The sequence below is a fragment of the Leptodactylus fuscus genome, chromosome 1 (assembly GCF_031893055.1).
Source record: "Leptodactylus fuscus isolate aLepFus1 chromosome 1, aLepFus1.hap2, whole genome shotgun sequence".
Classification (NCBI taxonomy): Eukaryota; Metazoa; Chordata; class Amphibia; order Anura; family Leptodactylidae; genus Leptodactylus; species Leptodactylus fuscus.
The window spans coordinates 233,571,964-233,584,863 of record NC_134265.1 but is presented as its reverse complement, the minus strand read 5'-3'; the positions used below and the strand labels follow the sequence as shown (position 1 = coordinate 233,584,863).

At 43.8% G+C, this 12,900-nt stretch overlaps 1 protein-coding gene across 1 annotated transcript in view; it reads left to right on the top strand.

The window, feature by feature from the left end:
* The first annotated feature begins 1,550 nt into the window (after positions 1-1,550).
* Positions 1,551-12,900, top strand: part of LOC142216484 (protein regulator of cytokinesis 1-like) — a 32,420-nt gene continuing 21,070 nt past the window's right edge. Inside the window, exons 1-3 of the mRNA XM_075284356.1 lie at positions 1,551-1,650; positions 6,002-6,134; positions 6,991-7,113. Coding sequence (XP_075140457.1) covers positions 1,628-1,650; positions 6,002-6,134; positions 6,991-7,113 — 279 coding nt within the window. The 5' untranslated portion in view covers positions 1,551-1,627. The remainder of the gene's footprint in view (positions 1,651-6,001; positions 6,135-6,990; positions 7,114-12,900) is intronic.

Here is a 12,900-nt window from a genome sequence, read left to right as displayed (position 1 = left end):
TCAGAAACCTATACGCATAGAAAAGCTGTTACCTGGAAAAAACGCAAACCCCATAGACTATTAGGGTCCATTCACACGGAGGAAAATGGTGAGGAATTTGTTGTGGAATTTTCCACGCTGAAAAAAAAGCCTTCCATTGATTTCAATGGGTGCCACTAGCTTATTTTTCCACTAGCAGAATTTTCCACTAGCGGAAAAAAAATCTAGCAGAACCCATTGAAATCAATAGGAGGCTTTTTTTCAGCGTGGAAAATTCCACACCAAATTCCTCACCATTTTGCTCCGTGTGAATGCAGCCTAATGGGATCTGTGTGGTTTCCGCATGAAACATGTGGAGAGAAAAGTCCTGCAAGCACCACTTTTCTCTCTTCATGTTTCGTACTGAAACCAAGCAGACTCCCCAAACGCAGATGTGAATGGGCTTAAGTCTAAATTTAAATATGTCAAATATGTCATTCGTGTCTGCTGGGGAACCTGAATGACGCAGAGCTAAAACAGCGGACACCATATACTATAATGGGGTCTGCTGGTTGTCTACCATTTATATACTGAAATCAGTATAAAGCCCTCCGTACAGGACTTATCTATCTGCCAACAGAGACTCCAGCGCAGATGTAAACTTAGCCTTAGCCTGTGACAAACAAAGTTTGAATACAGGTTTGTACAAGTTTGATCAACATGAGTTAACCTGCGGATTTTAGCAGGACTGGCTAACCATAATGTGTATTAAGTTTATCCTGACTCCCCTGAAGGCTGTTGTTGGGGTAAAGCAGAATCATCCAGTTTAATATGTCTGATCCTGTGCACCTATAACCAAGCAGAGTCCCTATGTATGAGGGAAGAGGAGTCCCAGCAGCAGCTTCTTATTGCCCAAATGAAATTCCAGTCACAGCTAGCTAATGGGCTGGGGAGGACATGACAATATTATCATCCATTTACTAGCTTAGTTTAATGGATACAAAATCCAGATGCCAAAATAAATGGAAACAGAAAGATGTCCGTTTAGAGTCAATGTACTGACAGATGTGAATAGAGGTTGTGTCTTGGGCTTCACTCCCCAGGATCACTGTTATACTAATATGAATATACATAGTATATATAGTATATCGTATTCTATATGCTTTTACACTGAGGCTCAGGGGTTTATAAAGGGACCCTGTATTGTACATAAGCAAATAACGCTACTATTGTAGAATGTAACTGGTGTAACGCTCCGTTCATTCTGACGCGTAAACACGTGTCAGAGTGATCGCTGTAAAGACAGAATCCCATATACAGTGTTGAGCCGCATGCAAACATTATACGTAAACGTCTCTGTAGAACCAGAAGTCACAGCAAGCTCCTCAGCGCGTCTGTGGTTATAGCGCCTGCGCCCTGTCATGTGACTACTCCCCTACCACCACCCTGCTTCACGCAAGTTACTAAGTCATGTGACCTGGTCGTTTAGTGACCTGCCAACTGGAAGGCCCCGCCTCTTCCTTTGCTCGACCAATGAGAATCTTCAGAGAGACGTTGGAGCGAAGTTTGAAAATTACGGTGTCCCAGCTCAGGCATAGGCGCCGCTCATCCCTGCCACACCGAGAGCGAGGCTTCAGGACACACAAGCGGCGGACAGCGGAACCCGAGGATGTCCCGGTACACGAGGAAAAGGTGAGCGCGGCGGCCTGGACAGCAGCCGGTAACTGACGGCAACAGTGCCGAGCACGTAGCTGTACGTACGGGAGTATGCCAGGAATGTCTGCCCTACCCTGCCCCGTACCTGAGACATTTATTGGTCACCGCCCAGTACTAGCCGGTTACTTCAGTGGCTGTACATGTCCTTCCCATAGTAACACATGGAAGGGTCTGATGCTTTACACGTGATATGGGTCATGATAATAATAACAATGCTGCTGCAGGCGCGTCCTCCCCACCGGCTTATCTGCTGCTGAGGTCCTGCGGCACACTACAGGTGGGATTCACAATGGCCTGGATTGTGCAGCACACTGCCCCCCTCCCTCTGGGCGCTTTGTTCACAGAATACAGGCTGTCACAGGGACTCTGCTGAATCCTTCTTCCACCGCCTGTGTACCATGTGTGAGAAGTCTCCTTATCCTATATGATGCATCAGATCCAGTACATATGCCACCACAGTCAGCAGAGAGCTCAGTGTCAAGTAATTGAGCCTGTTATTTTGGCATCTGTTTTATAAATCCATTCTATCCTGAGAGCCTGATTCCCCGAACCTCTACCCACACAGAGCATGGGGTGCAGATTGAGTACAGGGGTAACCCTTATGCTTATGTGCCCACCTGTTACCCTTTCTCACATTGCAGAGGGCTCAAGAAGCTCATGGGCAAACCTTAGGCTAAGATTTACTATTGTGTATACCAACAATTTTTGAAGTGGGTATGGGTTGTCAAAAAAAGGGGGAGAATCCTAAAACCCTTCACTAATCTAAACACCCTTCCCCCTCCTACTTTCTAAATTACATTATTAATCAAAAATGCCTATTTACCCATAACATGTGACCGCCCCCAGGTACATTTTCTGACTTACCAGTGGTGATCCATTTCCCCATTTCCGGAAACAAATTGTCACTACTTGCGACCTGTGCACAACTGTATCCTTGTGGCCGAGCTATGATCAAGTGGCACGAGCCACACATTGATGTAACCGCTTTGCTGCTTTTTTTTTTTTTTTAATATATTCCTTTTCAAGTCACTTGTCTTTTGCTTAAAGAGGACCTTTCATGGGTTTGAGCACATGCGGTGTTATATACCGCTGGAAAGCCGACAGTGCACTGAATGCAGCGCACTGTCGGCTATCCCGATCTGTTCCCCGGGTGAAGAGCCATCAGTACCGGTACTGTAGCTCTTCACAGTCAGAAGAGCATTCCTGACACTCTGTCAGGAACGTCCTTCTGCACAGCAGCGCCTATCGTGCTGTACAGTATGACCGGAGAGGAACGCCTCCTCCCTCTGCTCACAGTACTCGTCCATAGACGAGTATTATCAGTAGGGGAGGGTGCGTTCCTCCCTGGTCACACAGTACAGCGCTATAGGTGCTGCTGTGCAGAAGGACCTTCCTGACAGACTGTCAGGAACGCCCTTCTGACTGTGAAGAGCTATGGTACCGCTAGCTCTTTACCCGGGGCACAGATCGGGAAAGCCGACTGCGCTGAATTCCAGCGGTATATAACACCGCATGTGCTCAAACCCATGAAAGGTCCTCTTTAAGAAAGTTGCAAAAAAAGCAGCTTTTCTGCAAAGTGGGGCCTTAGCCTCAAAGAGGTTGTCCGAAATTAAATTAAAACGTTAAACACCCCCTTCCCCACCTGACTTCTAATTTTCTCCCTTTTAAAATATATATATATATATATATATATATATATATATATATATATATTTACCCATATGCCTGGTACAGTCATGTGACCACCCCAGGAACATTTTCTGATTTCCTGGCAATGTTCCATTTTGTTCTGGAGACAGTAGGTTATTCACAAGGGAGTTGACACCTGCGTAATAGAATCTCAGCAGAAGCAAAAAGAAGCGGCACTCTTTTACACATGCATGGCTTCTGCCGGTATTCTATTCTGCAGGCGCCAGTACTGGATCCCAGGTGCGGGCAGAAGAGGGGACAATGGCACCTCAAAGTCATCTCCAGGATGAGAAGACGGGTAAGTATGATGGGTTGGGGGACGGAATTAGGTAGGTAGATAGGGCTTGTTGTCCGCGGGCTAGCTAGGGAATCGGGAAAAGGGTGGAGGGCTGTGAGGGAGGAAGTGGGGGGAGGAAATCTGAGTGACCTGCAATGCATCATGGGAGTTGTAGGCAGGAAGCTACCCATGTAAACAAATGCAGAGGACATCAGGAGCTCCCAGAGAGAGTCATAAATCACTCAAAATACTGCTAAAGATATTTGAGTGTCCTATTAACCTATTGATAGCACAAACAGACCTTTTTTAAAAAAAATATTTTTTTTTGCCCGGGAAAACCCCTTTAAAGAAATAGTGATTTCCTGTTGGCCTTGAGAGTGCATGACAGCACAGAGTGGTTCCTTTCATAGTGACTGGTATGCCCCCACAAGTGACCTAGACATGATAGACTGTGGTAGAAGGTAGCCCCTTAGAGATCCACAGCGGCATGGTCAGGAATACAGTATAATCTACACTTTGGTGCATTCAAACATGATGGTAACTTTATCCCTGCAGCGTTTAGAATTTCTTTACTCTACCTGACACTGAGTGTTGTTTTGGGTGCCATAACTGCATTGACAAGTTCCCTTTAATTCCATTTACCCCACTTATTGTATACAGAAGGATAAATGTACATAAATTAAGAAATTGTCAAAGCCATAGCTTCAATCTCCTAGCATTCTTTACTGGCTCGATGTCTTGTCCCTGCAACTTTAAGTGTAGGACATTTCATATCTCACTCCAGCCATTGGGGTAGTGTCTGACCATGTCCAATAGCAACCAGCAGAGTGAATGCAGCGCTGGATTATAAGGGCTAGTTCACACGGGGCATGAGGGGGCGGATTATGGCGCTGAATCCACGTCATAATTCGCCCCAACACAATGGAGGTCTGTCCTTTCGAGCTGTCCTTTCTTCAGGCGGATTCCGCAGCTGAATCAGCCGCATTGTCCGCCTTGCGACAGCACCCTCCGGATTAGGCCCATTCATTTGGGCATAATCTGGAGTGGAGAGCCACGACGGGATGCCGTGTACTGCAATTGCCGTAATTGCGTGTGAACTAGCACTTATATATACATGATATAACTTTTATTGTAGGTTATAACAATCCCTAAATATATATATAAAAATATATATATATATATATATATATATATATATATATAGCACAGACCAAAAGTTTGGAGACACCTTCTCATTCAAAGAGTTTTCTGCATTTTCATGACTATGAAAATTGTAGATTCACACTGAAGGCATCAAAACTATGAATTAACACATGTGAAATTATATACTTAAAGAGGACCTTTCATCAGATTGAGCACAGGCAGTTCTATATACTGCTGGAAAGCTGACAGTGCGCTGAATTCAGCGCATTGTCGGCTTTCCCGATCTGTGCCCCGGGTAAAGCGCTATCGGTCTCGGTACCGTAGCGCTTTACAGTCAGAAGGGCATTTCTGACACTTAGCCAGGGACGCCCTTCTGCCCAGCAGCGCCTATTGCTCCTCCTTGCTCCACTGTACAGACCAAAACTGTGAATTAACACATGTGGAATTATATACAAAAAAAGTGTGAAACAGCTGAAAATGTGTCTTATATTCTAGGTTCTTCAAAGTAGCCACCTTTTGCTTTGATTCCTGCTTGACACATTCTTGACATTCTCTTGATGAGCTTCAAGAGGTAGTCACCTGAAATGGTTTTCCAACAGTCTTGAAAGAGCTTCCAGAGATGCTTAGCACTTGTTGGCCCTTTTGCCTTCACTCTGCAGTCCAGCTCACCCCAAACCATCTCTATTGGGTTCAGGTCTTGTGACTGTGGAGGCCAGGTCATATCTCATAAAATGGCTTTGTAATGTGTCCATATTGTAAAAGCTGCACATTTGAAATTCCCTTTATTTTATCTTTAGATATTTCACAAGGTCAAACTTTAAATTAATTCCAGTGTAGCAATTTTCTTAATATGCATCTTACCAGGGATGCTCCATATATTGAATATGACCCTTCCCATCCCACCTCCTGTAGTGACCATTGCACACTGAAGCCAGGTGTAGAATTAATACAAAAGTAGCTGTAAGTGTTTCCATTCACTTCAATAGAAGCTATGGAGCACATGGTCCTCACAAGGCAGGACAGGAGTTATGGGACACAGTTTCTGCATATAGATGTGGATCTCACTTCTGGAAACACACAGTGGTCATCCAAAGGATCTGCAATTATTGACTATGGTTAGAATTTAATTTAAGTTTAATGGATACTTAATGTTTAGTGATCTCTTCCATGTGCATGATTAGCATTGATCCTAAATTAATATTTTCCTTTATGATATAGTGAGATCTTGGCTTCCTCGGTCATCTCTAGCACAAACCAAGCACTAGCAACTCTTATGGACATTTGGGATGGGCTAGGCATCAAAGAAGAGATGCGCTTGCAGAGGATTGAAGAAGTGAAAAAACACATTGAGGTGAATTGCTTTTATTGCCTTGCATTGCATTGACCATGAGTTGATCTGTATAACACACTACAATGTCTCATTGTTGGCCCCGATAAACACTATGCAATGCCGCATTGTTGGCACCTATAACAGAACGATGCCTCATTTTTGGCTCCTATAAAACAGCACGATGCCTCACTTTTGGCCCCAAGTGATCCTTCTGTACGTCTCACCTCTCTGCAGTTCTATTGTCACTGATGATTGCTGTCCCTTTTTTCACAGCCTCCAGCACCTGCAAACATCTATACTGTTCATATCTTTGCTCATGTACAGGATCAATTTCTGCCGGTGCCAGAGTTTGACAGCATGGGAGCAGACAATAATCATTTAAAAACCACTCGGCGCAGAGAAGGAAGTTACATGCCAGAGGGTAGTTTATTGAGTCCCACTCTTTGCACACGTTCTGGAGGCTTTCAACCCCTGCGCTATACCACTATAGCACTCATAATCCCTACTAGGAAGCTGGTTATTCAGATGGGCCTACTTCTTTTTAAAACGGATTTTGAGCGGACTTTTTTTCAGTGGTTGTGGGTGGTACCTCAGATCAGTCCCACACGAGCAAAATGTATTGAGCTGTAATGCCAGGCTCAGTCTATATATCATGTATGGAGTTGTATCTGGAAAACAGTGAAGGGACCACACAAACACTTGAGAACATGGCCCCTTCAGTCAGCTTATTGATGAGTCTTCAGCGAGTAGGAGCCAAAACAATCAGATTTTTAATGGTGTCGTTAATATGCAGTTCCAGAACATACACATTAGTGGTGCCTTTTAAAATGCTTAATCCAAATATATACTGTTATGCCATCTCTCGTGCTTTCCTTAGGAATTGTTTAACCGAATGATACATGAAGAAAGGGAAATGAAAGATAGAATTGAGAAAAGTATTCAGTTCTGTATAAAGCAGGTGAAAACTCTCTGCCATGATTTGTCCATTGAGGAGTATAAGGTAAGCATTGTTGGTAGACTGTTCACCAACTGTCTTATTTCCAATCTAATGCCATAAGTATATTAATGTGAGTCTATCAGCTCCACATGCATATAAAGATAAACACAGTACCTAGCAGGAATGGTTCTTCCAGACTGCTTTTTACTCTCATCTCTCTGGGCCTGAAGGAGGCATCTGTGTACCAACAGATGAACCCTCGCCAACTATTAATAGCCTATCCAAAAATAAAAATCAGTTTTAAATCATATAATACTCATGTACCGTATATACTCGAGTATAAGCCGACTTTTTCAGCACATTTTTCATGCTGAAAAAGGTCTCCTCAGCTTATACACGAGTCAGGGTCCACTGAGCACAGAAAACTGGAAGGGGAGGTCCTTTAGTGCTACTGCTCTGTGATTGGCTCGTCAATGTGATCACGTGACTGTCATGTCATCAAAGGTCCTGTAGCCACTGGTATGTAACATCTGCAGATAAGGTTGAGTCTAAATCCTAGTAGCTCCGCCCACACCAGAGTCCGATCACATGGTAATGACGTTATCAGAGGTCCTTTAGCATCTACCCTGCAGATGAGTGGCCAGGAGTCATTGTGTCTTATAGAAGATGTCTGTCTATGGAGGACAGGAAGATACAGTAAAGTGACACACACAGGGACCTTCCTTTAGTTACTCTGCCTATTACTGTCAGGCATTTGGGTTTATTAATTTAGTTCCAGTAACTCCATGGGCCTCACATTAATAGCAGTTAACCCCATCATGTCCCTCATATTAACCCCTGTGTGCCCCATATAAGGGTTACTAATATGTGAGATACATGAGGGTACTAATGAAGACCTTAATTATGAAGATACCTAATTATTACCTCCATATGTCCCACATATCAGTAACTCTTATGTGAGGCACACAGGGGGTTAATGTGAGGGACATGACGGGGTTAACTGCTATTACTATGATCCCCATGGAGTTACTAAGCTGCAATGCACATGACCAGACTTTTATCTACAATGGTGGATTTCCCCCCTCAGCTTATACTCAAGTCAATAAGTTCTCCCAGTTTTCTGTGGTAAAATTAGAGGTCTCTGCTTATATTCGGGTCTGCTTATACTCGAGTATATACGGTAAGTAATTTAAGCTCAATATGAATATTTTGTGAGCTAGTAAATTCCTCAATAGTGGCTAGAAGATTTGTAGAAGTTAAGCCTAATCCGTACACTTTTGTAAATGCTGTTTTAATACCAAAGCGTAACGGTGTTTCCTACTTTCCCTGGACTTTGCCATGGGTACCCAGCCTCCTGAATTCCATCAGGGACCACTGTACCTGTGAATGGGCATCGGCAGTCCTGATATCATTCAGGAGGCCAGGGAGCGGTAATTTATTTCAGATTTAAATGTGTTTGGGCCGAGTGAAATTGCTAGGCAAACCTTGCATATGTTTAAAAGACGTATCTCCTTTTAAGGTTCACCCAACAATTACTATGGTAGGCTCCCATGCACCACAATAGTAATCAACTGTATCGGTGGATTATAATGTGTAAACTGGGCAATTACTTGCCATTGGGTCCCCTTGCGGCCTCTGGCTGCAACCCACTTCACCCATATTGTAATGTGTCCCTGGGGGGTAAGGTTTGTAAAATCTGTGGCTTAAAATATTCCTTCATTAAAGTGCAACTAAACTTTCCATTCTGATTTTGTGACAGACTTTGTGGAATTAATACATTTTGTAATATACGTTAACTAACTTTAGACCCTTTTTGCAAAATCTCATTTTTTTTCACTCTTTCCCTTGTTTGTGTATTGCGAGCTGTTTCTGCCTGTCATTGAATGTTACTGTGTACGAGAGTACAGGCTGTGTAGCATGTACAGATAATGAGGGTAGGGGGAAGTAACTTAAACAGTTCATCTCGGACATTATAAAAAAAAAATACAAATTTTTGGTTTGGAGCCTTTTTTAATCCCAGAGATATCACTGGTTGCAAACAGTTCGGATTTTTATCTCCCTATATTATAAAAATGAATTTCTGTCTGTCTGTTCTCTAATGCGAACCAAACGACTGGACCGATCTTCACCAAATTTGGTACAGAGATACTTCAGATATCCGGGAAGGTTTAAAACGAGACTCCAACTCGCTCGGACGTACCGTTGCTGAGATACAGCATTCCAAACACAATGCCCCCCCTTAGCCAATACAAACCTGCAAGTCTTTCACTCATATTCCAACTGCAATACACATGGTCACTCCACATACACAACCCAACACTGATATCCAAACTGAGATACATGCATTAGAGGATTAGATACACAGATCAGCACACAGTATCACACGCCAGAGGATTAGATACACGTGTCTGCACACAGTCCCACAAACCAGAGGATTAAATACGCGCTTCTGCACACAGTTCCACATACCGAAGGATTAGATACACGCGTCTGCACGAAGTACCACACGCGGGGGGATTGGATACATGCGTCTGCACACAGTACCACATGCCAAAGGATTGGATACAAACATCTTCACATAGTTCCACACACCAGAGCATAAGATATGCACATCTGCACACAGTACCACATGTTGTAGGATTAGATACGCGCCTCTTCACACAATACCACACAGGGGAGGATTAGATACGTGCATCTACACACAGTTCCACATGCCGTAGGATTAGATACGCGCCTCTTCACACAATACCACACAGGGGAGGATTAGATACGTGTGTCTGCACACAGTACCACACTTTGGAGGATTAGATGCATGCCTGTGCACACAGTACCACAAGCCAGAGAATTACATACACATCTCAGCACACAGTACCACACAGGGAGGATTAGATACACGTGTCTGCACACAGTACCACATGCTGTAGGATTAGATACGCGCATCTACACACAGTTCCACATGCCGTAGGATTAGATACGCACCTCTTCACACAATACCACACGGGAGGATTAGATACGTGTGTCTGCACACAGTACCACACTTTGGAGGATTAGATACATGCCTCTGCACACAGTACCACAAGCCAGAGAATTACATACATGTCTCAGCACACAGTACCACACGGAGGAGGATTAGATATGCACATCTGCACACAGTACCACATGCCAGAGGATTAGATATGCGCATCTGCACACAGTACCACATGCCAAAGGATTAGATACGCGCATCTGCACACAGTACCACACACCAGAGGATTAGATATGCGCGTCTGCACACAGTACCACATGCCGTAGGATTAGATATATGCCTCTTCACACAATACCACACAGGGGAGGATTAGATACATGTGTTTGCATACAGTACCACACTTTGGAGGATTAGATACATGCCTCTGCACACAGTACCACAAGCCAGAGAATTAGATACGCGCATCAGCACACAGTAGAACACAGGGAAGAATTAGATACGTGCATCTGCACACAGTACCACACGCCAAAGGATTAGATACACGCGTCTACACACAGTTCCACATGCCGTAGGATTAGATATGCGACTCTTCACACAATACCACACAAGGAAGGATAAGATACGTGTGTTCATACAGTACCACACTTTGGAGGATTAGATACAAGCCTCTGCACACAGTACCACAAGCCAGAGAATTAGATACACGTCTCAATACACAGTACCACATGCAAGAGGATTAGATACGCGCATCTGCACACAGTACCACATGCCGTAGGATTAGATACGCGCGTCTACACACAGTTCCACTCGCCGTAGGATTAGATACACGCCTCATCACACAATACCACACAGGGGAGGATTAGATACGTGCATCTGCACACAGTTCCACACACCATAGGAATAGATAAGCACATCTGCACACAGTACCACATGCCGTAGGATTAGATACGCGCGTCTGCTTACAGTTCCACATGTCAGACGATTAGATACGCACATCTTCACACAGTTGTACACGCCATAGGATTAGATACACGCGTCTGCATACAGTACCACATGCTGTAGGATTAGATACGTGCGTCTACACACAGTTCCACATGCTGTAGGATTAGATACGCGCCTCTTCACACAATACCACACGGGAGGATTAGATACGTGCGTCTGAACACAGTACCACACTTTGGAGGATTAGATACATGCCTCTGCACACAGTACCACATGCCAGATAATTAGATACGCGTCTCAGCACACAGTACCACACGGGGGAGGATTAGATACGTGCATCTGCACACAGTACGTCACGCCAGAGGATTAGATACACCTGTCTGCACACAGTACCACACGCCAGAGGATTAGATACGCGCGTCTGCACATAGTACCACATGCCGTAAGATTAGATATGCACGTCTGCACACAGTTTCACTTACCGGAGGATTAGATACGTGCCTCTTCACACAATGCCACACGGGGGAGGATTAGATACACACATCTGCACACAGTACCACACGCCGGAGGATTAGATATGTGCATCTGCACACAGTACCACACCAACAAGGATTAGATACTTGCGTCTAAACACAGTACTACACGGGGAAGGATTAGATACAGCTTTACTCAAGGTATCCATAACAACTGATCACAGGTTTTTCACTGATATCCAAAATGAGACACACATATTCACATGACGCTTATGGACATACACACAAACCACATACAAAATACACCAGTGCAAAATTGGACATTTCTTATGAGGCCACTACACAAACCTAAAATGTAATATACCCGTGCGAAGCCGGGTCCTCCCTCTAGTATTTTATATAATACTGATGCATCCTTGGTGTCATATGGAAGAAGAGCACCTCCTCTTTCACATGACTCCAAAAGTTTTACACTTTATGTTCGAGCTATAACTCTTTGCATTGACCATCCCCTAACCTAATTTTCTCTGCCCTGTACTCCCGTACACAGTAACTGTCAGTGAGAGGCAGGAACAGCTCTCAGTACAGAAACAAGGGAAACAGTGAAAATGTAGGATTTCACAGAAAGGAGACAAAATTGTTAATAAAGCATATGCCGAAATTTATTTGTCATAAATACTGCCAGAAAATCAAAAGTTGTCTGAAAGTTTAGTTACACTTTAATCATAATTGATGTGATTTTGATTTGGGTCATAATTGTCTAACCCTAATCTCAACATTGGCAGTAGGTGCTGAGGTCCTTCTTCCTCCCACTGAACAGTGACTAATCTACAAGCTGGAATTGTGTCTGCAATGTTCACATCCGTATACGCTATTAGGTCTTTTCTGACTTTTTTTTTTTTTTGGTGTTCTGGTGGTTACTGTAAATGCCTTAGCTATTGTTAAAGTTCCTCAGACACAATGGCTGCCCCTCATCATATAAAAATAATAAAAACACCCTTTTCTGTTTAGTACAAATGTGGTACATTTCCGCTTTGAACTGTTAGAGCTGTTATATACAGATATGTGTAAAGAAGCTGGAGTTCTATCAATACTAGAGCTCTGACCTCTATAAATTACAGGAGTGTGCTCAGTGCATGGAGTATTATAAGGTACTGTAATAGAACATGTTTTTACCACAAAATCTAAGTGTCTAAATGCCTGTATGCATTTCATTTTTATCTTTAGGATAATTTCTGTCAGGGTAAGTTCACATGGCGCAAACCTTTTTCACCGTGTGACGTTTCCTTGCAGCTAGCTGCAACTGGATGTTGATGCAGTGCATCGTCACCCCACTCCTGTTTAGGCCCGGATGAATGGAGGGAGTCTCGAGTAGCGGACACCGCGGCTGACTCAGTCACGGGAAGATAGGGCATGTTGTTTCTAGCGCTAGCGGGAAAAAACTGCTAGTCTCCCATTGAAATGAATGGG